At 44.0% G+C, this 24,708-nt stretch overlaps 1 protein-coding gene across 3 annotated transcripts in view; it reads left to right on the top strand.

The window, feature by feature from the left end:
• ESRRB (estrogen related receptor beta) overlaps window positions 1-24,708 on the top strand; it is a 127,859-nt gene that overhangs the window by 13,868 nt on the left and 89,283 nt on the right. Inside the window, exon 2 of one of the 3 annotated variants that reach the window (XM_084208527.1) lies at window positions 14,436-14,477. The exons of 1 other annotated variant lie outside the window; for it this stretch is intronic. In XM_084208527.1, the coding sequence (XP_084064653.1) occupies window positions 14,436-14,477 (42 nt within the window). Of the gene's footprint in view, window positions 1-14,435; window positions 14,537-24,708 lie in introns of all 3 variants that reach the window. One more of the 3 variants, XM_084208529.1, reaches the window with a different exon arrangement.

The following is a 24,708-nucleotide window of genomic DNA, read 5'->3' as shown; positions in this document are numbered from 1 at the left end:
ATTGGGGACAAACAAGCACTGGACAAACATCTCAAACACTTAGTGAACAGCTTAGGCAAAGCAGAAGCTGTCTTGGAACGCTTGTCTTGCTTTCTACAACCCTTAGAGAACCACGAGGACTCTCAGCAGATTTTTAAGGTAGACCCACACTACTCATGCTTTAGCCCTAACTGCATTAAAATCTAAAATCCACTTAGCAACTCCTGCACTTGTCTGGGCAGTTTCTCAACAACTTCTAGAGAGACATACAACCTTGATTTAGAGACATTGTGTAGAATAACCAGCATGCCTCATGACAAGTGGTCCCAATGGCTGGTTCTGGCTGCTTAAAAATGTCTTTACAGCTAAGTGAAATTTTTCTAGTTTCAGATACCAAGAATAATCTTGTCTTATATTCTTTTAAAGCTAAATTAAAGAACTTTCCACGATTAATTTTCCCCCCACTTACAATTAGATCAGGTCAACCCTTAGCCTATTCTTGGAATTAAATTTATTATGCTTCTCATATCTGTCATTGGATAGGTTTTGTTTCAAGCAGGTATTAGTTTGACAGCACCATGCTTTTCAGTTCAGTAACTTATGTCTTTCAATCTCATTCTGTCTCAACCATGTCATCATTTGTCTACACAAATGGGGACATTTTCCAAGAAAAATACCCCATATATGAATTCTTTTGAGAAGCCCTTTGACATTGCTAATGGTTTCTCAACTTTCCCGACTGCTGCGAGCCATATGCCACGTACAGGTATTTGTGTTCAGCTGGACTGCCAATAATCCTGCATGTGGTCATTTTGAATTAAGCTAACCTTTTGGAATTTTTAACCCAGACCAGCTCCTCAATCTGACCTGCACAAACACATGTGTTAACACAAGGGAGGAGGCAGGACAAATGTGGCTCAGCTGAGAAGGATGGTAAGATCTCTGCTTTCTGCAACAGAGGGGCATTAAAGAGCTTAAGTAGAGGGACTTCATTTTTCTACAATTGAATTTGTAAAAGTTAAACTCCTAAAGGAAATAAATAGGCAAGAACAATGTAGTTTTATGCTCTGTGAATGTAGCACATATTTGTGTCAAATTAAGGGAAAATCTACACTTCTGCAGAGGGCAGGAAGGGATGTGATTCATTGGTAATTTAAAATACAAAATCTTACACTTAAATCCACTAGAGAAAGAAATTTTATACACTCCAAAAGCCTTTGGGGTTTGCCCATACTCTATGTGGCAGAATATGGTTGTGTTGCTTCAGGAAGCATCCGGGGAAGAAGTCCTGGTTTGAGTGCTTTTATGTTCATATTTCCTGGCTTTACGCAGGAATGAATATTAAGAACTCAGTTACTTCAAGGAAGTTGGGCTCTGAAAGAGAGTGAGTTTTACATGAGGACAGAACCAGTAGTGTGTTGCTAAGGGCACAATAGAATCATTCTAAGAGAGAATGGACTGTCTTCCATCTTTTGGGATTTTAGAGCATTTGATTATTTTTTCCAACATGTCCCCCTGCCCTGCCTGCTATAATGCCATGAGAAGGCCACTTTCTTTCACCCCCTTTGCAAGGATATTTAGGCCAGTCAAAATCAGACCTTGTGAATGGATGTAGTAATGAGGCCCATTCATCTGTCTCAAATAAAGGTGGCCTGTCCATCCATAATTTTACCATGAGTTTTATTTCTCTTCTGTTAAATAAGAATTTGCTTATCAAGAGTGCAATGGTAAGTGCTTTACCAAAGAAGCACTTGGTAAAGTATTGGCAGGTGTACTGAATTGCTTGTACATTCAGTATAGCTGTATCCCTACAATGGAAATGCTTAGATTGTGAAATCAAGGTAAAGAGGCTTCATCCATCCATCAGAGTAACAGCTGCTGCAGTGAAATATACCCTTCTTTGTACTTTCTCTGACTGTGATTGTTTGTGATATGGGCAATCCAAGACTTATGGAAATAGCTTCTCAGCTGGTGTAAACTGGTACAGCTGCAGTGAAAGCAAACGAGCTCTGCCACTGTACATCACATTGCTATTTGGCTTCTGGGGTCACTAGGTAGATGTTTCCTTGCTTTTAAGTGGTCAGGTTTTATGCACTCAGTAAGTAACTACAGGGTTTTCAGCAAGCTGAAACAACCCTAAGCATGGTTTTAGCACAGGGCTTTACTTTCTGACTGTATGGCTACACGAGGGGAAATGCTCCATCAGGTAAGTGGAACACTGGTGAAAAGGGAGTGAGAGACAGGCCAAGGGAGCAGAGTGGGCAGGCTGCAGACATTGGCCTTGGAAGAGGCTGGGTTGTGCTGTCTGCAGCCAGGACACCGGCAAGCAGTGAGGGGTGTTCTGGTGAGATGTGCAGCTCTGGGCACCAGCAGCAAAAAAAATGCAGAGGAAACTTGGAAGGTAGTAAGAGAAGAACAACAAAAATGATAACAGAGCTGGAGGGATTGTTTTTATGAGGGAAGATCAAAAGAGCTAAATATGTGAAGCTTGGCTAAGTGATGACTAAGAAGGAACGTGAAAACCACCTACAACTGCTTGAAAGGATATAAACACTAGAGGTGAGCAAACAGTGGGGACAAATAGTCTGTGAATTTGAAAGTCATTTTCAGTTCAGCTGTGTTTCTGCCTTTAGTAATCGCTTTCTGTTGAGACTTGTGCTTTACTGAAAATATTTTCAGGGAATATTACACTTGTATATTCAAATGGTTCAGTATCTGCAAGGGAATTCTGAAATGTAAATTCAATCTTCAAATTTGAAATTTGCTTTAGTTTAAATAAATCATTAGTGTATAGTGTATACATTGCACTAATCAACAGTATGCAATTTTTTTGCATGGCAAGTCAAATGTATGGTTGAAAACTGTATTTTCAGTTTTAACATGGTATTTTCATGCTCCCCTGATGCAATGACTTAGTTAACCAAGTAATGCAGGATAGGTTCCAACTGCTTTCTGTCAGCTTTGCACAAAAAGGTGAGACATTTGCTTTTGTTGACGGGCTGTATTTTATAAATGGTGAGATTTATATGTTGAAATGTTGGGGGAGATGTTTTTTTATTTGACAAGAGTTAAAAGTCACTAGACCCCAACCCCACAGCATACTAGGTGTATAAGGGCTGTTGATGCACTTTTGTGAAGTGTGTGCTTGTGCCCTGTGAGGGAGGTCTTCTCTAATTTTTTGGTGCACAGTTTATCAGATGAGGAAGGTAAATTTAGCTCCTGTGACCCTCCATGGGCATTTAGAGCAATTGAATTAAGAAGAAATTTCAGGATGAGTATAAGAAAATAATTGTGTTAACGGTGAAATTTTCTCCTCCTGGAGGTCCACTTGTCATTTAAAGCTCTTGGGCAAAGCAGTGGAAGTGGTTCCTGGGCAAGCCTCAGGTGAACTGACTAATTCAGCAAGTCATTTTTAACTTTGGTGATTTGTGAATCAGGCATTAAAACTCCGCGTTAATACTCATCAACAGGCTTTTCTAAGCATCTTTCCCTGTTAATGAAGGATTGATGCCTGCTGCCCAGTGAATAACAAGAAGGATATGGTCAGATGTGTGGATACCCTCAGCTGCTTCCAGAGGCGTTTTCTTCAAGAGCGTGTGTACGCACGCATGCGCCAGCGCATACTGTACACAAAAACTACAGGCTTTGACCTATGCAAACACACACCAAATTATTGCTTTCTATAAACAAATTAGCATACTTTAAAAGGTGAAAATCTCTATAAAATTGTCTGCCCTGTTGTTTATGGTGTGAGTAGAGGATGCACTACATTACAGAGGGGCTCACATTTCTCTCTTCTCCCCCCTCTCTAAATGGACGCGTGCTCCGTCCGTTTCACCATTGTTCCTGCCAGCCCGATCCCAGCAGGGGTTCCCTAATTAGCAATCTCTTCATTTCCAATCAAAGCACAAAGCGGCCCCAAAAGCCTCTCTTTATGAGGGAGCTGAGTGGTGGCTGGGGACGTGGAGTGGGATAATTGCCTTCGCCACTGGCAGCAGTAAGCAGCCTGGCTAATTCATTATTGTAATAACTTTGCTTGTCCTTGGGGAGGGGGGGCTAGGGTGAGGAGGACTGAGCCTGGCAGTGCTAGCTGAGGACAGGGGGAAGGGGGAATCCAGCCAGAACTGAGGTAGAAGATGGGAAAAATTGGCAGGAAAGAAGGAGCCTTTCAATATTTTTCTGCCTGCCTCCCCCACCCCCTTAAATAAATTGAGGGCTAAATTAATTTGTGGCATGGTAGCCAGTGCTCCCTGAGCAAGACTGCCACGAGCACCCTCTGCTCTGCCCTTGTCATGGTCACAGAGAGGGATGTCTAGAGGGGCATGTAAGTTGGCCCCAGGAATGCTGGGGAGGCTGGGGCTTGGAGGATTAGGAAAACTCAGGAGTTGCCTCTCAGTTCAGGTAGGAAAAGCAGGCACTCAAGCATTGGCAGAATGCTGAATGGCTGAGGTACCCACAGTTTGTGGCTTTCAGTGATTCACAAGAAGTCACAGATCCTTGTGTGGAGATTGCATGTTGTATATCTTCAAAGGAGTCCAGAGCTGACAAATCCTATAGCAGAGCTTTGTTCTTATCTATTGTCTCTTTAAAATACATTTAATGTGTATAAGACTTGCCTCTCTTTCTGTGGGCTGCAGATTTGTGTTTGCTGGAGCTCTGTTGGCTTTTAGGAGCCATCAAAGCTCTGCCCTTGTGAACAGAGTGCTAAGCTGAGATGCCAGCAACTGACTGAGCTGCCAGTGGGAACAGGCAGTGGCAGTGCCTTCTTCCTCTTCCTTGAAGGGAAATGTCTGTGGTGTGGCACAGTAAATTCATTAGGATTTTGGTTTTGAAAAGTTTACATCTTTTAAGTAGGTAAGACCAGTCATATAATTTCAGACCCTCTGGTTATTCTTTTATTTCTTTGTGTTTATCTCAAATTGGTGTGGCAGGGTTGTGTTTATTCCATCTCACTGATGGGACAGCTGCTTTTCTGAATTCCTTTGAGCTGACACTGCTGTGTAAATTCATGAAGCCTGTCACTCTGAGATGGTCACCATTCATGTTTCTGCACTGAAGTGGCTGGTAATGAAGCTACGTGTTTTACTGTTAGAGGTTTTTCATCAAGAATTATTATTTCTGACATAAAACACAACTAAAGAAACAGTGACATCAAAATGCTAGTGCCAAACATGCAAATTTGTGTGTGGCAGGAGCAGTTTAAAATTAAATCATGCCCTTGTGATAATTAGCGAACACTTAATTCTGGAGATATTTGTATTGTATTTGTGTTGTGGAGCGGGACACGAAGCAAGTCCTCAGCCTGCGGGGCATTTCAGTGATATGTAACAGATCCTTTGAGTCCCAAACAGTTTATCCACCTAAGATGCAAAATGTTTACTGGAAGGAGATGTTTTTGAGGAGTTGAGTAAGGCAATGGAGAATTAACAGTTATCTGGAGCAGAATTTATAGGTGTTGCTGTTGAGACTCTAGCGAGTGTGATGTTTTCCCAGCTGCCTTATACTAGGTGCTGGCCTGCAGGTTTCTCCACTTCTCAAGCAGATGTTCAACCTCTTGGACACTGTGCAGCACACAGCCGAAGGAATTTCAGCAAGAACAAAGTTCCTCTGCCTGGTACCAATGTCCATAGAGATGATGCTAGTGTCCTAAGAGAAAACATGCCTATTCATTTTTATTTTTCCATGATCAATGCTGTAGTCCTGATTGTGTTGTGCTTTTTCTTGTCTAATGTAAACACCACACAGGAAGGTGCATTCAAATAGGCCAATGAGTGCCTACAATGAGACTTAAGGGGGATTTCAATCCCTTGCTCTGTGTCTTGTGCCATTTCTATGCTTCTGGATCCTTTTTGTCAAAGGATCATTTTAGCAGAGGTGGGGGATTTGCACGTCTCCTAGTTTGCCCAGTTAATAAGTTGCAGCAGTGGCAGCACATAGGATTGATAGGAGCTCCTGTAGATAACTCTGCTAGATAAGAAAATATCCCCATCTGAACATTTGTGGGATTCTCCATCATGTGGTATGTCCTACCCTTGCTTTGAATTTGTCTCTCCAACCCTTTTAGAGTACTTTAACTGTGGAAAGTGTGGTGACCAAGAGTTAAAACCAGAAGTTGATAGATTCTTTGAATTAATTGTTTCCTTTCCTTGTGTTTCCATCTGCTTGGGAATGAGAATAATCTTGAGTCCTGTTTCTGATGGTTTAAGACAATATGGATCCTAAGAGCTTTTGGTAGATAAACTGTGGAGAGGCAGTTCAGAGGGTGGAAAGACAGCTGACATGCAGCACATTGGCCTAAGTTTGATGGGATGCCAGGGCATGGACAAAGGTTGATGAATTGGAGTAACAATGGGCATTTTAGTTTTGACTCCACTTTTAGTCTGAGACCCTCAATTGTTGCATTGCTAGCAATTGCTTGTGGAGAGGTAAGAAATTGTGGCAATGGGCATGAGAAGGAATATTAATGATCCAATTTCCAGCTGAGTTCCACTCCAAGGCCTCGCTGGGTGATGTGCATTTTTAATCATAACAAACCAGAATGAGAAGGAGCTGCTTGCAGCAAGGCAGCCTGTGTGTGGAGCCAGAGTGTGTGACACCATCTCAGACCTCTGCCTGCTGCTCAGGGGAGACACAAGGCTGCTCTGCTTGCTTGAGTGCCACCACAAACTAGGCTGGACTGTGACAATAAAACTCACATCATCCCTAGAAGTGGAACCTAGGAAGAGGTATAGTAACTGTCTTGAATAGCCCAAAGCTCTTGACTGGAAGAAATCACTGAATTCAACTGGAACTTTGGACCAAAATTGGCCCTGACTCAAAAGGGGCAGAAATAGAATTTCTAGATGCTAGACAGCATTGTCCTATAGCCATGCTGAATTTCCTGCTAGCTATTTTTGCAGTCTTGATGGTCTCTGTCATAGGGTCTTCTCACTTGTTTGTATTTCTGGAAAGTGTTTTCTTTGACTTTTGAGGCCATGCAGTCTGGCTGAGCAATATACCCAACACTTGCTTTGATGTCTCAGATACACAGAATTTGGGAGAACCCTGGAGGTTTTCTTTTCTTCTGAGGTGCTTTTCATTCCAAACTTTCAGCTACAGAGAGCTTTGCAATGCTACCTTGGGAGCCCATCATCATAGGGTTCAAGTAGCTAGTAGGAGTTGCTGCTGAGGGCTGTGCAGGCTTCCTTATCTGGGGATAAACATTCTGTGATCATTTAACAGTGGGCCATGCAGCTTGATACATGATTGGGAATGTGCCCCCTGCATACCATAACTTACCTGCTAAGCTTCAAGCTCCATGTCTCAGGCCAGCTTCCTCTTTACTTGTTCTTAATATTTGACTCTGTCTTGGCGACTTTGTAACTTTGCCTTTAGGGCTAAACAGCTGGTAGTCACTTGCCCCAGTGTTGTTGCTCCACAGCTGTCTAGTGTATGTGAGAATGTGGTGCAGAAGCACAGCCTTTTTGTGGCAGAGGTGTCTGATACATCTCAGGGGCAGAAGAAGCAGCAGCCTCACTTTCTCAATACAGGAGTGTGTTGTTTCAGTGCACGCTAAGCAGGACAGTCGTTCCACCTAGCAGAAGGCAGGGGTGCCACACTCTCTCACCACAGTGCAGGAGTTATGGGAGGAAGAAACAGCTGTCTCACATCCCTTCAAATGTATATTAAAGCCAGAAATTAAAACTGATTTTCCGCTTAGAGTTTTCAGCAGCCATTCAGTTGCTTCTCTGTATGAGAAAAGGGCTGAAGTACTGCATGCCCAGCTTTTGTAGCGTCATGTTTTTGGTATCTGGCAGAGAAAAGGCGCCTGGTGTTTGATATCCCAGTACTCTTGCTCATTATTTTCAAGTAAACAAGATGAATCTGAAAGAGATATGGGAAAACTCCTGTCCTGCTTTTTATGCCATTAAACTGAGAGCTAGCACTCTCTGGGATGGTCTCTGCTGATGCAGCTATCTGTATTATGCAAGCAAGGGTTAGAGAATTGCTGCAGAAAGATGGAATGCTTTCTTTCATAGGAGGAGTCTCTGAAAGAACACACACACCCCTGCAAAATACAGACCAGCCAGGCCACTAGGGCCTGCCACAGTGCCAGAGAAAATGCCAGCAGCTTTAAACTTCTGTTTCACTAAGGAATAAATGTTACAGGATTTGTGCACGAGGGAGGGAATTCACTGAAGTGGTTGAGGAGGGAGTGGAGAGGGGATGGGAGGAGGTGCCTTTCACCATGTAGTAGATGTTGCCTCTGGCATGAGTGCAGGACAGTGAGCAGTTTATACATGTTGTGTTCGTGCAGCAAGTCTCTCCCTGAGAGAGGCACCTTTCCACTTGGCAAAGCTGCCTTGCTGCTGCTGCTGCTGCTGCTGTTGCTTGACACCCAAGCAGCTAATATGCCTCCTTCACAAAAGGCTCTGGCTTTTAAATGTTTAAACCTGCAATTCTGTTGGGCGATGTTCCCTCCTGGCAGAGGGAGGGGACTGACAAATGGATATAGTTTACTGTGATTTTAAAAATCTTTCGGAGGGAAGATGGATTCCATTTGCTGAGATAGGTGTTTGCTGCCCAGGCAAAACTCTCAGTGCATTTACAGCAGCTCTGCAAGGTCTGTGTGTGTGTGTGGTAAGTGTGTGTGTGCATGTACATGCTTGTGTATGCCTTTATTTCCATGCTCCGGCTGCCTGCCTCTGATTTAAGGGCAGGTTTTATTCCCCAGCTGCCTCAGGGCTCCTCTTTTCTGATTGCATTAAAGTCTCCGTAATTCTCCCCTCGTTAATGATTGGCATATTTTTACCTCTCACTAAAGGAGCTTGGAGGCAACTCCCGTGGGGCCCTGCTCGCCAAATGAAACAATTTCATCCTGCTCCAGAAACGCATTAAAAAGGGTTTGTCAGGATCTTATCGCTAGTTAGGGAAAGCTAATCAAATTACTTCTATTTATTAGCTGCTGCAGCAATGTGTCATTCCATCAAGTACAGGTAGTGGGACAGGCAGGGATTGGTGCTGAGCTCTGTGCATCCCACGCTGCTGCCCTGATCTGCACGACAGCATCTCTTGCCAGGGGAGGCTGAGGGCCAAGAGGAGCTGTGAACCTCCGTGTGACAGTGCTTCTGTCACCATTGCCATGGCACCTCTCATCTGCTGCCCCTCTTCGCTCGTCTTTTCCAGTGCACTCCCCAAAGCCCCTTAGTAGTGGCATTCCTGAGCTTTTGAGTCCACTGCTTCTGTATTTGCCTGATCATTTCTTGCTGTTCCTGATTGTATTTTGCTATTAACTATTTGTTTTGAGATGGTTTGGGTTTTTTGGCAAGTTTAATTCAGTGGTAAACCAGTCCAGGAATGATTTGTTTCTTTTCCTTGAACCTGGCATGACAAGGAGGACAGTGGAGAGAGATTATGGCAATTGGAGAGATTATGGTGGGGAGAGATTATGGTAACAGAAATAAATGTTTTTTTACTTCATGAGACTTTCATGAAATGTATTTTTCTCAAGCTTTCATTTGCTTTCTTTTGCTTTCTTTTTCTTTTTTTTCTCCCCCCCCCCTTTTTTTTCTTTTTTCTTTTTTTTTCTTTTTGTTCTTTTTTTTCCTCTTTTTTTCTGTTTTCCAAGAACACAAGGGCTGTAAAAGTAATTACAATTGAGGAAGTGGGAAAGAAAGTGACTGAGTCTGTTGAATAAACTGCATACAAGGACTTAGATGAGACTCTAAAAAGGGAACAAACTATTGCTGGACTGTTACTGATGGCATGAACTGTAGTGGTTTGTGAAGCAAGAGGTGTGAACTAGAATCAAGCTCACTCTTTCATTGATTTCACATGTGGAATGTGCATGTCCTTCATGCACATACACTGTGCACTTGTATTTGCAAGTGTGTCTGCACTCCCACTCTTGCGCATGCTCTCAATTCCCAAGGCGTTATACCTCCTGTGGGCTTGCTGCTGTCTCAGAGGGACGTGGAGGCAGGTGCCTCTCATGTGCTTTCAAACTTTAGAAAGTATAGATCTGCTCCACCTTTTTACTATTCCTTTCATCTTCAAACTAAGAGCAAGGAAGTCTGTGGTGTTGAGATAAACATGAATTGGACAGTGAAAATGGCTCGTTTCCAGGTAAAGCTGATCTTACATTAAAAAAGTCCCACATGAATAAAACCATGTAGTGGATATATTTGCATGAAGTGAAGTGTGTCTAAATATAGTTATAGTGAGTCACAATGACGATATTGCTGTGCACGTGTGTAAACCTTTGCTGTTTCATTTTGTGCACACCAACATTTTCCCTCTAGCCCAAAATCCTGGGACAGCAGCGAAAACAGAGCCCTCTCATGTACAAGCAGACGTGTAAACGCACTGGTGTGCACATTGTGTGTGGTTTTGCTTAGGGAAGGTTTGTGCTGGCCCTCAGGATTTTGCAGTTGCATGTAACAGCACCGATGCACACTCCGTGTTTGCACAGAACTGATGGAGTGCTCGGAGGTTTGACAGGGTTCTGGCACTACCAGCAATGATTCCTGGCTTGGTGGGGGGCAGGCAAGTGCCCCAGCTATTATAACAGCGTGGATGGACGGTATGGTGGGAGCGGCTGCCAAGCTGCGGGGCCCTGAGCGTGTTCCTGGGAGCGGAGGTGTAGCAGGACCGGCCCCACCAGCCCCACGCAGCGAGCCACGCTCCAGCATCCTCATTACCCACACAGTTCAAAAGGCAGTCCTGAGCGGAGCGCACGCTCCACAAAAGGCTGCATCGATTGGGCTGTCGGAGCATTTCCCGGGGTCCTTTATATCTCTGTGCCTCCTCGTCAGTAATGAAGAGGCCGAGCGCAGAGAGAGTCAGCAGACTCCCAGCTGCTGGGATTTCTTCATCTTCTCATCAGGATTTTAATTAGACACGTCCGAGAGGGCAGCACCGTGTGAGGGCAGGCGGGAGCTTTATCAAGCAGGCCACTTCTTTAATTACTGTTTACTGACAGATAACAAGGGAGGGGAGGTGGCAGCAGATTGTTGTAGGGGGAAGCGGGGAAGGGACGGCAGTCCCCAGAGTGTGTGCTCAGCACAGAAGGCCTTTGCTAGGGATGGAGTGGAAATTGTTCTGCTCTCCCCACCCTGACACGCTGTTTACCTGTTGCCAGAGTGGGAAAGGTTCCCCTTGCCCCTTTCCTAGAGGCAGAAGATAGATCTGAAAGTCGTTAAGGACCAGAGACCCAAGGAATCAAACATACCTTTGGTTAGAGAAAAATGAGGGAACTGGCTCTTCTAAGCTACCAGGATCCTCACCTGACTGGCCCTGTGCCTTCCCAGCCCTGAGTTTCCGTGTGGATTTTCTGGCACTGCACAGTAGGAATCAAAATTATTTCCTTTTCCTTCTGTCTGGAACTGTCAGCCCTCCTCTCTCCCACTACACCATGGCTGAAAGAAACCTTCTTCCATCTTTCCATGTATCTTCAGCACTGGTGGTATGAGGGCAGTCTGCTCTGTGGTTGCTTCTGACATGGCCTTGGTCCCGGCTGACTTTTGGGCCAATTCTTCACCTGGTATGAATACTAGCTTCAGCCAATGCTCTTCTGTTTGGCCCTAGAATACACATACCCCTCCCATCTTCTCTCTTCTTCCCCTTAAGGTGTTTTTGGTCATCATTTGTATCCCGGCTGCTGTGTCCTGCTGGATCGCAGCCCTGTTTTCAGTTTTGTGGAGCTACTTTTTGATTGCTTTGTGTTATGACAGGGGAATGGTGTTCACAGTCCCCCACAGAGCAAGAGGCTGGGTAGATCACTGCTCCCTGGCTCAACCAGCCCCTCGGGACAGACAGTGCCTGTAGTGGAGTGCAGCAGCTGCTGTCCACGAGAACAGTCCTATGGTGAACTAAACTCAACAGAAATTTTCTCTGAAGATCATGCCACAGTCTTGGCTGCATTTTTATCCCCTGTAAGGCAGTCTGAGCTTCTAAAGTACTGTCCCCATCCCAAAATGGAAGACAGCATGTGCCAGAGCTTGGTTTCCATTGTTGCCAATAAACTCCTACTGCTCTGAGCAGAACAAGATCTGGAGGATGTGCTTGGGATCAGCAAGGACTTGGTAATTGGACTGTTGTTCTTTCATTTTGCTACGCAGTAGCGAGCAGATTATAGAGCCCACACATTATAGATTTCCTGTCATCCCTCATGAATCAAGCTCCACCGTCTTATTTACTGTCGGCCAAGGCCTGTGAATAACATCAGCCAGGGATATGCTCCCGAGCAGTTGAGCAAACACACGGCACTGAGGTACTGAGCCATTGCTCGTGCCTTTGAGCTGCCAGCTCGCCTCCCCCCATCGCAACACCTGTGGCAGAGAAAGGGCCTCTGCTTCCTGTCTTCATGGAATGGCTCCTGGCTGCTCTGGGAGCTCACAGTTCGTAGCACTGGAGGCAAATCTGTGTTATCTAATTAATATTAAATCCCACATTTTTAAGTTTTTGACATTTCTGGTCACAGTTCTGGCCGTTGTGTACACTCATACCTATGTGCACCAAGGATGTGGACTTCCAGTTTCCAGGGAACCGTTTTATATTAGATCTGTCTGGTTTGTACTCTGGATGTAAGGACACAGGAACAGCTCTCAGACGCATCAAAGACCGCTAATAAATTCTGCTGTTCTACATAGAGAATGTAACATATGATAGACCTGATTTATCAGAATATATCTTCTCAAGTTTCCCAAGATTCCAGATCAAGATTTTGAAAATGTGTGAGAAATTGAATCCAGGTGGGAGATATGCCGGAGCGAAGGGCTAACACTTTCACATTCCTCACTCCCTCCTTTTTTGTTTTTTTAAACTACAGTGAGTTTCCCTAGAAGGGAGGGGAAATTTGGTTTGTCTACTGCAAGCCAGCAGGCCAGTTGCAGCCTTGTCCCTTGTTCTGGATGTTCCTATAAACTCTCTGGCCTTCCAAGTGATAAAGTTGGATGCCCAGGAATTAAGTTAAAGGGACTGAAGTGCTAATTTGTTTCTGTTAGGCAGGTTAGTATTTCTGTCTTGGAAATCTAGATGTTAGGCAAGATCTGGGGAATGTGTCTTCAAATAGTAAGAGGCTTTGTCCAAGAGGAAGTGATTAAAGCCATTTGCTGTGTCTGATGTTGACAGAGCTGGAAGTAAATGGGCTTTGATTGCAATGTGGGAGATTTCAGTTTGATGTTACAAACTGGTGCTGATACAGAAGCATTAGAACAGCCTGGCTGAGAAGGGATAAAATTTTTGACAGATATTTTTCTAGTCTGTTTTGAAAGAATAACACTGCCATAGCATTATCCATTAGGATGGAAGGATGCACCTCACACCTCACCCCGTCCTGGCCCTCTTTTTTGTGACTGTGAGATGTTAAGACGTGTATGTCCAGCTGATGCAAGCTTGAGATGTGTGCAGGTGCCTATATCAAATAAGCACTAGCATCTGTAAGGTACCAGGATAGTTTACAAAGGAGTACAAGTGCTCCACATTCCTTCAAAGGCCTGCCATCCAAATGCTGAAATACCCAAACACAGTAGTTCTTCTGAAGAGATGGCAGCAGCAGTCTTTCTTGCTTAAACAACTTCCTTAGTTGTTATCTTCGTTTCCACTGCTTCATACAACAGAGAGATTGGTAGCACCATCTTTTTTCTTTACTGGTGCATCCAGTGGTGTTTCATTTCAGTTGATCATACCACTGCCACTTTCCATTATTTGTGGAAATTTTTGTGCAAATTGTTATCCAAAACAGCACTTTTTATATTTTAAAGAAAATATAGTGAATTATGCCTTCCATTTAGAAACAAATCAAGAAGATGCCTCTTTGCTAAGCTCTAAATCAGCTAGTGTCAGTAACTGGGGCCACCAAACAGGAATGGAAAGACAGTGCAAGGGGGGCTGGGCAAAAAGGAGAGGAGGGGAAGCAAATAGTTACATAGATGAACAGGAGGCTAAGGCTGTGGAGTGTGGGGGAATAGTGTTTGGAGGGGTGAGATAAGGCAAAGGAAAGGGTTAGCATGGGAAGGCAGAGACAGTGAAGAGAAGAAAGTGGGCTCGGGTGGGCTAAAAAGGAAAGAGGCATGACTTGGATTGAGTGGTTGGAGGAGCCTCTGCATCATGACTTCTCAGGTGTCACCAGGGTCAGAAATTCATTCAGTGTTTCATGCTCCTCATGACAGTTTTCACAAAGGAGGATAAGCTACCTTTGCAGCCTGTTTACTCTGTTACCTTGGTTGTAGTGGCCCAAGTGAAGGATTTGTCCCTTCTGATAATCCACAAAAGTGTCATTTTGATGTTTCTTGACAGAATTTCTTTGCTGTAAAAGTAACAACAAATTCTAAAAATGGCACTTCAAATGGTACTAATACAAAAACTGGATGATGGAAAAAGACCAGTTATCCTCTTCAAGCACTTTTGTCTCCCTGACTGTGTGTCTTCTACAACTCGTGTTTTAGCTACATCACTGTGTGCTGTTTCCTTCGCAGGACCCCTGCCTCCTTCACTGCATGTGATGGACCTGCTCTGAGGTAAATCAGAGTTACACTGTGAAAGACACCATCTGTAGGACCCCTGCCTCATTTGTCAGGTGTGTATTGAGTGAGACAAGGGACTGCAGGAGAGAAAGGGGAGCTTTTACAGCTGAGGCAGTGAAATTCTGACCTGACAGCTGACTTCTTCTTGTACGTGACCATTTCTATATGATAGTTTTGGGGGTTTTTTGAAGCAGCTGCTATGCCAGGGGTTGTTTAATTGTGTATTCCTTATTTTATAGGGGATCTTTTGGTCCCAAAGGGCCTTCTTTACAGAAACACTGAGTGCTTAAAGCTGCAAATTAACTGAATGAGAGTCCACTAAACCCGAGGTGCTATACAAGCACAGATCAGCCAGGCTGTTGGTGTCTTGGAGTAGGCACCCAGAATTAGCAGATATGTTTTGACACCATGTTCAGTCATTCATCCACAAAATGGGAATAAAATACCCTCTCCTCTCGCAGAGGCATGTAGAAATAAAAGATCTTGGGGTAGTGAAGCTCTTGGACAGTGTAATGACAAACCCATAGAAAAACACATAAGGAAATTAATAAATCTCTAGAGCTAGGTTTGAATAATGTGCAGTAACTAAGGCCTGGGGCCACACCCTGAACAATAAGCAGAAACCAGCATCTCAAGCAGCTGCTCATTACATAGGAAAAATCCCCTCTGAGTGCAGTCTGAGATGAGGTACTGTGAAAAAAATACGATCCTGTAATTAGGGACTCTAAAACAATACCTATGTACTTGAGGGTTAAGAGTATTTTTCACAAGTAAACACAATTGTGGTTTTTCCCAACTCTTGACTTCACTTGTAGTCTGCTCTACTTAGCACACAGTTTTTGTCTCTGTTTCCTGAGTCCTGTCAAGTTTTGCGGATCTATGGGATTAAGATAATTTTGTTCCAGCCTCTCCATTTGGATTAAGTGTTGCCATTTCATGTAGTTGCAGATCAACTAAATGCAGGTAGTCAAAACCTGTTCATTTTTATATTATGTATTCCAAGTGTTGTAATCTCTGCTGAGGTGCAGATTTATGTGAGTGAGAAAGGCAGATCTGACCCTGTAATTTGGCATCATGAGCAAAACTGACACCCAGATGCTCTTGTTCTTAACAGTGAAGGAACTTGGGATATTTGAGAACTTACACCCTACTAACAGTAATTAAAACAATAAGTCCCCCAGCAGCACTCTGCAAGAGGACAATATCACTAGGGCTAGGAAATTTCTTTAGAAAGTCTTTGCTGTAACATGTGCAGGAAGAATGGCAAAGCTTAAGGAATTACTGCAAGTATGCAAAAATATAACATTCAAAGCACATAATTTTAAATAACCACAATTTTGATGACTACTTATGTGCTTGTTTAGAGACAAATATAAGAGGGACATTTTACAAAGGTATGTAGTAATAGGAGAAGAGACAATGGCTTCAAAGTGAAAGAGGATAGATTTACATTGCATTTTAAGAAGAAATTCTTTACTCTGTGGGTGGTGAGGCACTGGAACAGGTTGCCCAGAGAAGTTGTAGCTGCCTCATCCTTGGAAGTGTTCATTGCCAGACTGGATGGGACTTGAAGCCACCTGGTCTAATGGAAAGTGTCCCTGTCCATGGCAGGGGGGTGGAATTAAGTGATCTTCAAGGTCCTTTCCAACCCAAACCATTCTTTGAAGTATGTAGTGACTGTAATGCAGAAGTGTTAAACTGTATCAAGCTGAGAAGTAAAAGGTTAATGGTGTTGGGAGGATCAGCATACAAACCTAATGCTGGTTAATCTTTCCATGCCATGTCTGATATTTGCTGTAATTTGAAGAGAGATTGTTATGAATGGTAGAGGAAGCAGACCTTTGTGATCTATCCCTGACATTTTGTTTGTAAGGATTAGAGTTGTCTGTTGCAGGTGTCTAAGATGTCTAAAAAATGTGCCATAAAATCTTTTTCTCCTATATTTTCCCCCTTTTCTCCCTTATTAACTATCTCAAATACTCAAAGAAGAGTTTGTTGGCCTATTTAGGCTGTAGAATGTGATGCTTCTCTCAAGGATGACTAGTATTGCTGCTGGCTGGTTTATGACTTGGAAAGCACTGGTCCCCACATGTCTACAGACAATGGTTCATTCAGGAAATAAAGTAAGCCAAACTGATCAAACATATTTTAACCTGTGTAAAAGACTGAATGAGTGTCATTTGCAGTGGCTTAACTGCTCAGTTTTAACATTTTCATCAGATAAATGTACTGTGTGGTTTAAAGACAACACATGAAAAAGTGATGCCAGGGTACCCAAGTGCAGGAACTCTCACAAAAATCCCCTTAGGCAGGGTCTGGCATTAGTGGCAAAAGGAGAGCAAAGAACAATTTAAAAAATATAACAATCTGTTCTGGTAGGGGTCAGACAGCGAGAGGCAGCACATGTGCTGGGTGGGAGCCATCAATGAGAGCTGGTTTCCCCATGGGATATACAGACCTGGACTATCAAAGTAAGCTGGGGCTAGGACAAACAGATGTTATGCCAATCACGTCAGCAGAGCTAGTCTGTTTTGCATAGGTGTCTGATCTTACTTGGCATGCTTTAAGCTCTCTTCTGAATCTCAGGGTGGACTACAACCATTATGATTTCATCCTAACTGCTCTGTTCTCCACGTATGATGCAACTCTTGGGTATTGCTTCTAACCTATGCAAGCAGGAGGCTGAGGCACAGGGTGGTGCGTTGCCAGGTGCACAGCTCATGAATGTACAACCCCAGAGACACTTCTGCTTCCCTTCAGTGCGAGGAGGAGGGAGCCTGTGGGTCACTGCATTACCAAAGTTAACAGTCTTTGCCTACAGGTGTTTTATTGATAGAGTTAGGCAGTGTTAGTGCCCCCAAACTGATGTTTTAAAACACCATCCTGAAGCATCCCTGCACAACAGGAACTCTGATCTCTGGAAAACTAGCTTAGGACAGAGTGGGGTAAATGAACCTGAACATAAGGGCCAGTGGCCCTCACCCCATTGTGGTGGTGCAAGGGTAAGATCAGGCCTTCATTTGCAAAAACTGAGTTTGACCAGAGGCTATGATCCTAACCTTGCCCAGGGGCAGGAAGTTGGAGTCTTACAGACCTGCCAAGCAGAAAGTGTTTATTTCCTGCTCTGGATCCACGATCTAGGAGGAATGAATAAAAGTGATTTAATCTTCAGTGTGAGGAAAATCACCTGACTGAGCAGGGCACAGAGGACAAATGGGACAGGGGGGCCGTAGCTTGCCTGGCCAGGAGGGATGGGAAAACAGAAGTGAGACACAGGATCAGAATCGCTAATTTTTATTTACTATTAATTTTCTAATTTTTCCCTTGCTCGGATTCCACGATTGCTGGAAATCAGGGCTCCTCTGGCTCTCTGGGTGCATCTGTGACATTGACTCTGAGATGGGGAGCACCCTCTGGTGGTTAAGGATAATCTGACATTTCCTGGGATAGGCGCCCATCATCCCTATGAGCTGCGGCCGCGAGGCAATGCCGGCATACTGTCACTGTTGGGAAGGGTATTTGGGGCGCAGATGTTCGCTCTGACTCGCTAACCCAGGAATCTGATTCTTAGGAACCACTCTAGGGCAGTGAAAAGCGTGTAAGGTGCGTTTGTTCTCCCTACCATGCTGTTGTGTAAAAGTCTACTTACATGCCCTTCTTGCTTTCTCCCAATGAGAGGGTAAGTAAAATTCAATTTACTTCATTCATTCCCAGTGGTCACCAAATCCTGCCCTGACTCTCTCCCTAGGGACTGTGGTTTCCTGCCTGGGCTCTTGCTCCTGCCTCCCAAAAGCTCTAGTCTTGCGCTCAGAGCTTTCCGTGGCCCATCTCTGGCTGGATTTGCTCTGCCTAGAGTGCCAAAGCCAGGACAGTAGGGTCCCTTGCAGGGAACAGAGGAATTCAGCTCAGGTTTCCCTTCTCCTTCCCTAAGTGGATTAACAGGCTGAAGGGATGTCTCTGCCTGCCTGCCTCAATCTTCATTAGCTAACGTGTTCCGCCCGCCGCAGTCACATCCAGGGCCGCGGAGCTGTTTGACAGCAGTGGATCCTGGCCCCAGCCTCTCACAAGGGCTGGTGCAACTTCTGAGAGGTTTTTCTTCATAACAGGGCTCTGTGGGCTGTCCTGGATGGCAGGGACAGAGGGCAGGAGCGCTGCAAGATGTGCATTACTGTGTCCACTGCTTGCTTTACAAGAACCAATCTGCGTCCTCTGCTGACTGCAACCTTGCACCTCTGTGTAACGCATGGACTGCATGAGCACAGAACACTCCAAAGCAGCACCCACATGTGCTTTTTTTTTGTTGTTTCCCCTCCTGTTTCCCAGGCAAGGGAGGATTCTGAATATTCTGGGATGTCTCTGAAATTTTTGTTGCCTGGCTGTCACTTCTGGATGCTCTTTCTTGGGTGCCTGTAGGCAGTCAATTTGAATGCAGTATCTCCTAACAGGCTGTGTGCAAGAAAGTGACCTTACCTCTTCAGCTGTTTCTTCCTGTTGCTTTGTAGTAGTCCTCAATGGGTGTTGCACCCTTGGACAGGCAGTCATTTTTTCCACCAGTGTTGTTGTTTCCTCAGTTCAGAGAATATCTTTGCTACACAAGTAAGGTGTGCACTTTAAATTGCATTGATTTTGGAACAATCCATTTAAACTACTGAAAATCCAAATTGTGGATGCTCTCCTGCCAGTTTGAGAATGCTTCATTTTTGCTCATTGGTTGTCTAAACAGATTAAGTTTTGATAGTAATGAGTGCCTCTTGCACCAGCTTAAGTTAATCTATTTCAAATTGTACCTTGAATTATACTGTGGTAACATTCTCATGCAAAGAAAGCCTGAAACGAGAGGAGGTGAACACTGGGCATCGCTAATACCATCAGGGCCTGCCTGTGCCCAGGCAGTAAGGAGGGAAATATTCTTATTTTGGTCTTGTAATCTGACCATTGTGGCAGGAAAAGCTGGTGTGCCATGCTCTGAAAGCAAGGTCAAGTGGCCAGGAAGAGAATCAAAATGGATTTTTTTTTTTTAATTTTAGCAAGTTGGAAGGGAAATAAAAAGGGCATATGAGTGAGTATGAGGGGGCAAAGGACACTACAGACTCTGAAGGATTTTAGAACCTAAAGCTGTATTTGGCAAACTAAGGGACGAATTGAATTTCTCAAACAACACATGTTAAAGCACACAAATGAAAAACCCCAGCCCTTATGAACTAGAAGTGTATTTGGTTTGGCCCTGTAAAGCCACAAGTCAATGGTCAAAGCAGAACAGCTCCCTGGAGAGCCCTGGCTTGCTGGTTCCAGCTCCCTGGGGGATGCAACCATCTCTGGAGCACTCCTCTCTCAGGGCTATGTAGCTGTCAGTGCTTAATGATGTGCTTCCCAGAGCAGGAAACAAAGGTTACACAACTCTAAAAACATAACCTATCTCTGAATGGGCAGCAGAAAAATTTTCCTTTGAGAGGCCAAGTAAGACCTGTTTTATTGAAAGGAAAATGGATCCCTTTTTTACTGGCCTTTGTTTGAAGGAATATAAACTGTAAGAACAAACCTGGTTTTATACATTTACAAGTAACAGAAATCCCTTTAAGTGTTGGGAGGAGCAGACTGGGGAGGAGGCAGTTAGGACTTGCTTAAACACCCTCATGGTTAGATTTTGTTCTTTTTTGATGTTGAGGTTGCCTTGGATCACTGATCTTGATGAAGATGGTACTCTCTTGCTCTTCAGTCCTTTCCTTTTCAAAGGTTTCCCAAAGCGTAATGAGTTATTTTGCTACCATAACAGCCTTTGCAGTAGCTTTAATGGCACAAAACAATGTACTGATTTGAGACCAGAGTTGAGGAAAAGCATTACTGGTGGGGAGTAATGCAAGATAAACTGGCAGAGGCTGGGCAGAAATAAACTGGGATAGTTGAATGAGATGTGTCTAAAGCAGTAGATTGCCATCTGCTCCTGCCCTTTTCATCTCAATCTCTGGCATTTCATCAGTAATGAATTGCAGGCAGACATGAATTGACACAGTGCAGGCTGTACCTCTCTCATAATCTGTTCAATCCCCATCAGTGACCCTCTTGTAACACTAGTTCTGCAATATCTTCTAGTGAAAGACTCTGGTAGTGGTTGGTAGTTTCCACCCCCTAGTACCCTTCTCTGACCCTCTGACCAAGGCCAGAACAAGAAGATAGTTACCAGATCTGGCTGACTGGGCAGATCTCTCTGTCTCTACAGCTTTTTTTAGTTTGTTATGAAGGCTCATCTCTGAATGCAGAAGTGTGTTCTTTTAGGGAGCAGCTGATAGAAGACTATCAACTGTGATTTTAGGGAATAACTCCTCCTCGTCCTCCAGTTTTGGCAAACAGTAAGAAATTGCATTGAGAAAGACAGTACTGCATCTTGAAAAGGAATTCTTAATACCATATCAATAGCTCTGTATTTCCATGCTGACCTTTTTCAGTTCACATATTTCTTCATGTTTACTCTGCTAGTATTTCCCTCCCCTAAGGTCTAAAATGTTTGGGTGAGTTTTGGATACAGACTAGACTGACTGACATGCTTTCTGTGCGGTTAGAATCTGGTTGCATGTAACTTCAGGGTTGCTTTCTCAGATGTGGATTGAATTGAGGATGTCTGTTGGGAGTTTCAGGTCTTGGTTTTCTCATTGGAGGTCCCTCCATCAGGCAGGTCTGTTAAATGCTTGCTGGGTCCCTAGAGACACTTGATCTGTGTTTAAAGGGAAGCAGCTGAACCACAAGAAGAGAGAAATGGCTGTGTGCTCAAGCACTATTGCTCTAAAGGGATCCTGCTGAAAGCTGTGCAAAGCTTGCATGGCAGTCTGGGTGCCTGGGGCTGTCCATGTGCTTCATCCCAGCAGAGATCTGTGTGATGCTCTTGCTTGCCTTTCCTGCTCTGAGAAAGATTAGTTGATGGCTCCAGGATGCTTTGAGCACGAACTGTGTTTAAATCTCCTGAGGCCCAGACCAGGAAAATCTCTGGAGGACTCCAAGCAGCACCTGCCTTCTGCTCCCCACTCCTCTTAAAGCTTCCCCAGTGGAGAGATCCGCTCAGGGAGAGCAGGAAGTCCATAAATAAATAATTCCCTCTGTCTCTCCTGATCAGCCCAAGCAGCTGTGATTGCTCCTGAATGCCTAGGTTGCTTTCTTTTTAATGGCTTTTAAACCAATTTTGCCCTCATCTGATGACCCAGCTTCTCATCCTAGTTTTAGAAGAACAATTTCTTCTTTTAGAGAGAGGGGTTTGGGGGATATTTATGTTGTGTCAAGGGTTTTGGCTGGGTGAAATAGTATAGCAGTACCAGCAAAGCCACAGTTCTCTGGTTCTCTCAGGCTGCCCCATACCTTGTTTTGACAAATCTCTACAGGACACCTCCAAGGATATTGCAGATAGCATTGACCCTTGCTTGAGAGCACTGGACACCTGTGATGTTCACAGACATCCCACAAACATTTAATAACTCTTACACCACTCTTAAGACCCCATATTTCTGGGATGTGTTTTACTGTTGGGAGAGCTAATCACTGAGACATCTGAGTGCTTATCCTTTGCTCCACAGTGTGTAGGTAAAAGTCTGGGAACATAAGTTAGGAGTGAAAGCTCTGACTTTTCAGTTCAGCTGACTTACAGCATCCCATTAATGGGCATTTGACAGCTTGACAAATAGTTAGACCTTATATTGTTGCTTTGGTACCTTGTGTGTATGAACTGTAGTAGATTAAAAAAAATGCTCCTTAAATAGCAAGTGGACAGTCAAACCTAAATGTTTTGTGTTTGTATCCTAGTGCAACCCTTGGAGATACTTATTGCTCCTCTGATGGGTGTCATCTAGGTTTTTCTGTAGGGAAGTATTAGCACTACCTCCACCAGCAGAACCTACCTGCCTCCAGTAGGACCTAGCTGTCCTGTGGGATGTGTACTAGCACAGCCTTGTGTTGTGTTGCAGGCTGATGACCATCACCCCACAGTGCCTTTGGAAGGGGCACTAGTCTGTCTGGGGGGAATGCAGCTGCCCTGCCTATGGGCAGTGCCAAATGGGCTGATTCAGCCCAGATGGTTGATGGCTAATGACTTTTGTTTTTTGCTGGTGTTAACGTCCCCCTTGACCAGTCACTTTAGTGAGTATCCTCATGAAATGAGCTGCTGGAAACAAAGTAGCATCTCAAGGTGGTATTATTGCCTAGAACCTTCTATTTCATTAGCAAGGCAGGGCCCGCTGGGTGCTGCATCATTGGTGGTTAAGTGGACTTCTGTATCTGAAGCAGTGACAAGTCTGCCCCACTGCCTTCCTTCTCTTCTGTTTCTGTCTAACTTCTTGCTGCTCTGGAAAAGCAATGGGTTTAACAAAGAGAAGTAGAGTCTGTCCCCAGACTCTGTGGCTGACAGGACAAAGCTGGTAGCAACAACTTCTGGAAGTTACATCACAAAAGCCTACCCTTTACTGTGAGCCTTTACCCTTACTGCTGACTGCAGTGGTTATGAAATACTGCCAAATGTTGAGGGGCAAGGTCTAAAATATGAGTTGAGCACTACTGAGTTCAGCAGACTGGAAATGTTTAATGGAAGATTGCTATGCTCAACACAGGAACAGAGAGGTAGTCGTTGATCACCACTAAAATAAAGGTGTTTGAGAGATTAGCAAAAGACCAATACTGGCTTTTCTTTTGTAAGCAATGTGGAGACCAAGAGGACCTGTTGCTAGGAGGCTGCACCAAAGTCACCCTCCAACCACATGGGACTGAGATTTGAGTTTGCCTTAACAATGAAACTGAAAAACAATCCTTTCTACTGCTGCCATAGGAACAGTGCAGCTGGCAACACGTGACTATGAAGGATAAAGGTATTTTTGCTGAAATCGAGTGACACATGTTCAGGTCTGCCAGGAGAAGATTTTATTGCTGCCCACAACTGCCTCTGTGCTGGAATCTCCAAGAAATTTTCAGACTTGTAACTCATTCAACAAGAGCTTTTCAAAGATGTCCAGGGGCTTGTAATTCCACACGTGAGAAAGATTGCTGTCTTTTGGAATACATAGAACAGCACAACAGAACTAGAACTGAGCTGCTGAAACTTCTCCTTTCCTTTGCAAGGAAGAGTTTTGTATCTGGTAACCAGCATCTGTCTCTTCATGACTGGCTGCTCTCTTGGCACTGTATGTTCATATATTGTGCAGGTATGGTCCTAAGTGGCACTGCCTCTTCTATGTGATGCTTTGTGGTATAAGCAAGGATTATTTCGCTTGTTATTTTTTTCTCTTTATTTTTTGAAAATGTACTGCAAAAACTTGATCATTCATGGTGTGTAGGCACAGTGTTTGAATGTTAATGACTTGTAGACAGAACAGTGGTTTCCTAAGGCACTTTACTTGAAGGTGTCTGAATGCAATGCAGATATGTAACTCATGATGGTACTTAAAAGTATGTTAAGCTTGGGAAGGGGTTTGTTGGCAAAGCTATCTAATCAAATAATCTGCCACAGCAATTTGCTGTTTTGTCCAACAAGTGAAATAAATGTTATTCAAGTAATAAATAAACTCAAGAGGGAGCTGTATAAAAAAATCTGCATTGTTCTACAAACACTCAAGGTAGTACAAAACAAATCTTAAAATGGTCATGTACTTAACTGAGCTGTTTGGAGATTCAGAGCAGAGGAGAGCTGAGGTTGTTGTGCTGCTGATACAGCATACCAGAATGAAGCTGGCCTGTCATATGTGGCTCTAGCCAAAACCTATAGTCCATCACTATGAGAAACTGAAGTGTTCTGAGGCTGGAGATGATGACCAGAAGAGCAGTCCTGATCATCTGATATCTCTGCTTTTTCCAGACAGAAACTATATCAAGTTTGCTAATGTCACTTGGGACCTGCAGGTTCATCTCACTGTTAAATACTTTTGTATAGATCCACTGATGGGGAGCTCCTCTGTATTTGGCCTGACTGACCTGGTAAAGTCAATACTCTTCTATCAACTGTGCCCAGATGAGGCCAGGTGGAGGTTCCTGCAGGGAAAGGAAGGTCTTTCTCCTTGCTTTCTTCATCCCTTACACCCTGGGAAGAAAAGTCCTTTCACTGCTTTTCTTCTTTATAATGGCCTACCTCATGTTCTAAAATATCTCTGTTACCTACCCAGAGAACCCAGCTAAGAGGAGCCTGCACACTTACCCACTGTTTTTTCTCACATCATTGTATTCAAACTGCAGCCACCTCATTGCTGTTGCTGGGAAATAA

The sequence above is a fragment of the Fringilla coelebs genome (assembly GCF_963513975.1).
Source record: "Fringilla coelebs genome assembly, chromosome: 6".
NCBI lineage: Eukaryota > Metazoa > Chordata > Aves > Passeriformes > Fringillidae > Fringilla > Fringilla coelebs.
Note: the sequence above shows the minus strand (reverse complement) of the source record. Positions and strands in the feature narration are given on the sequence as shown.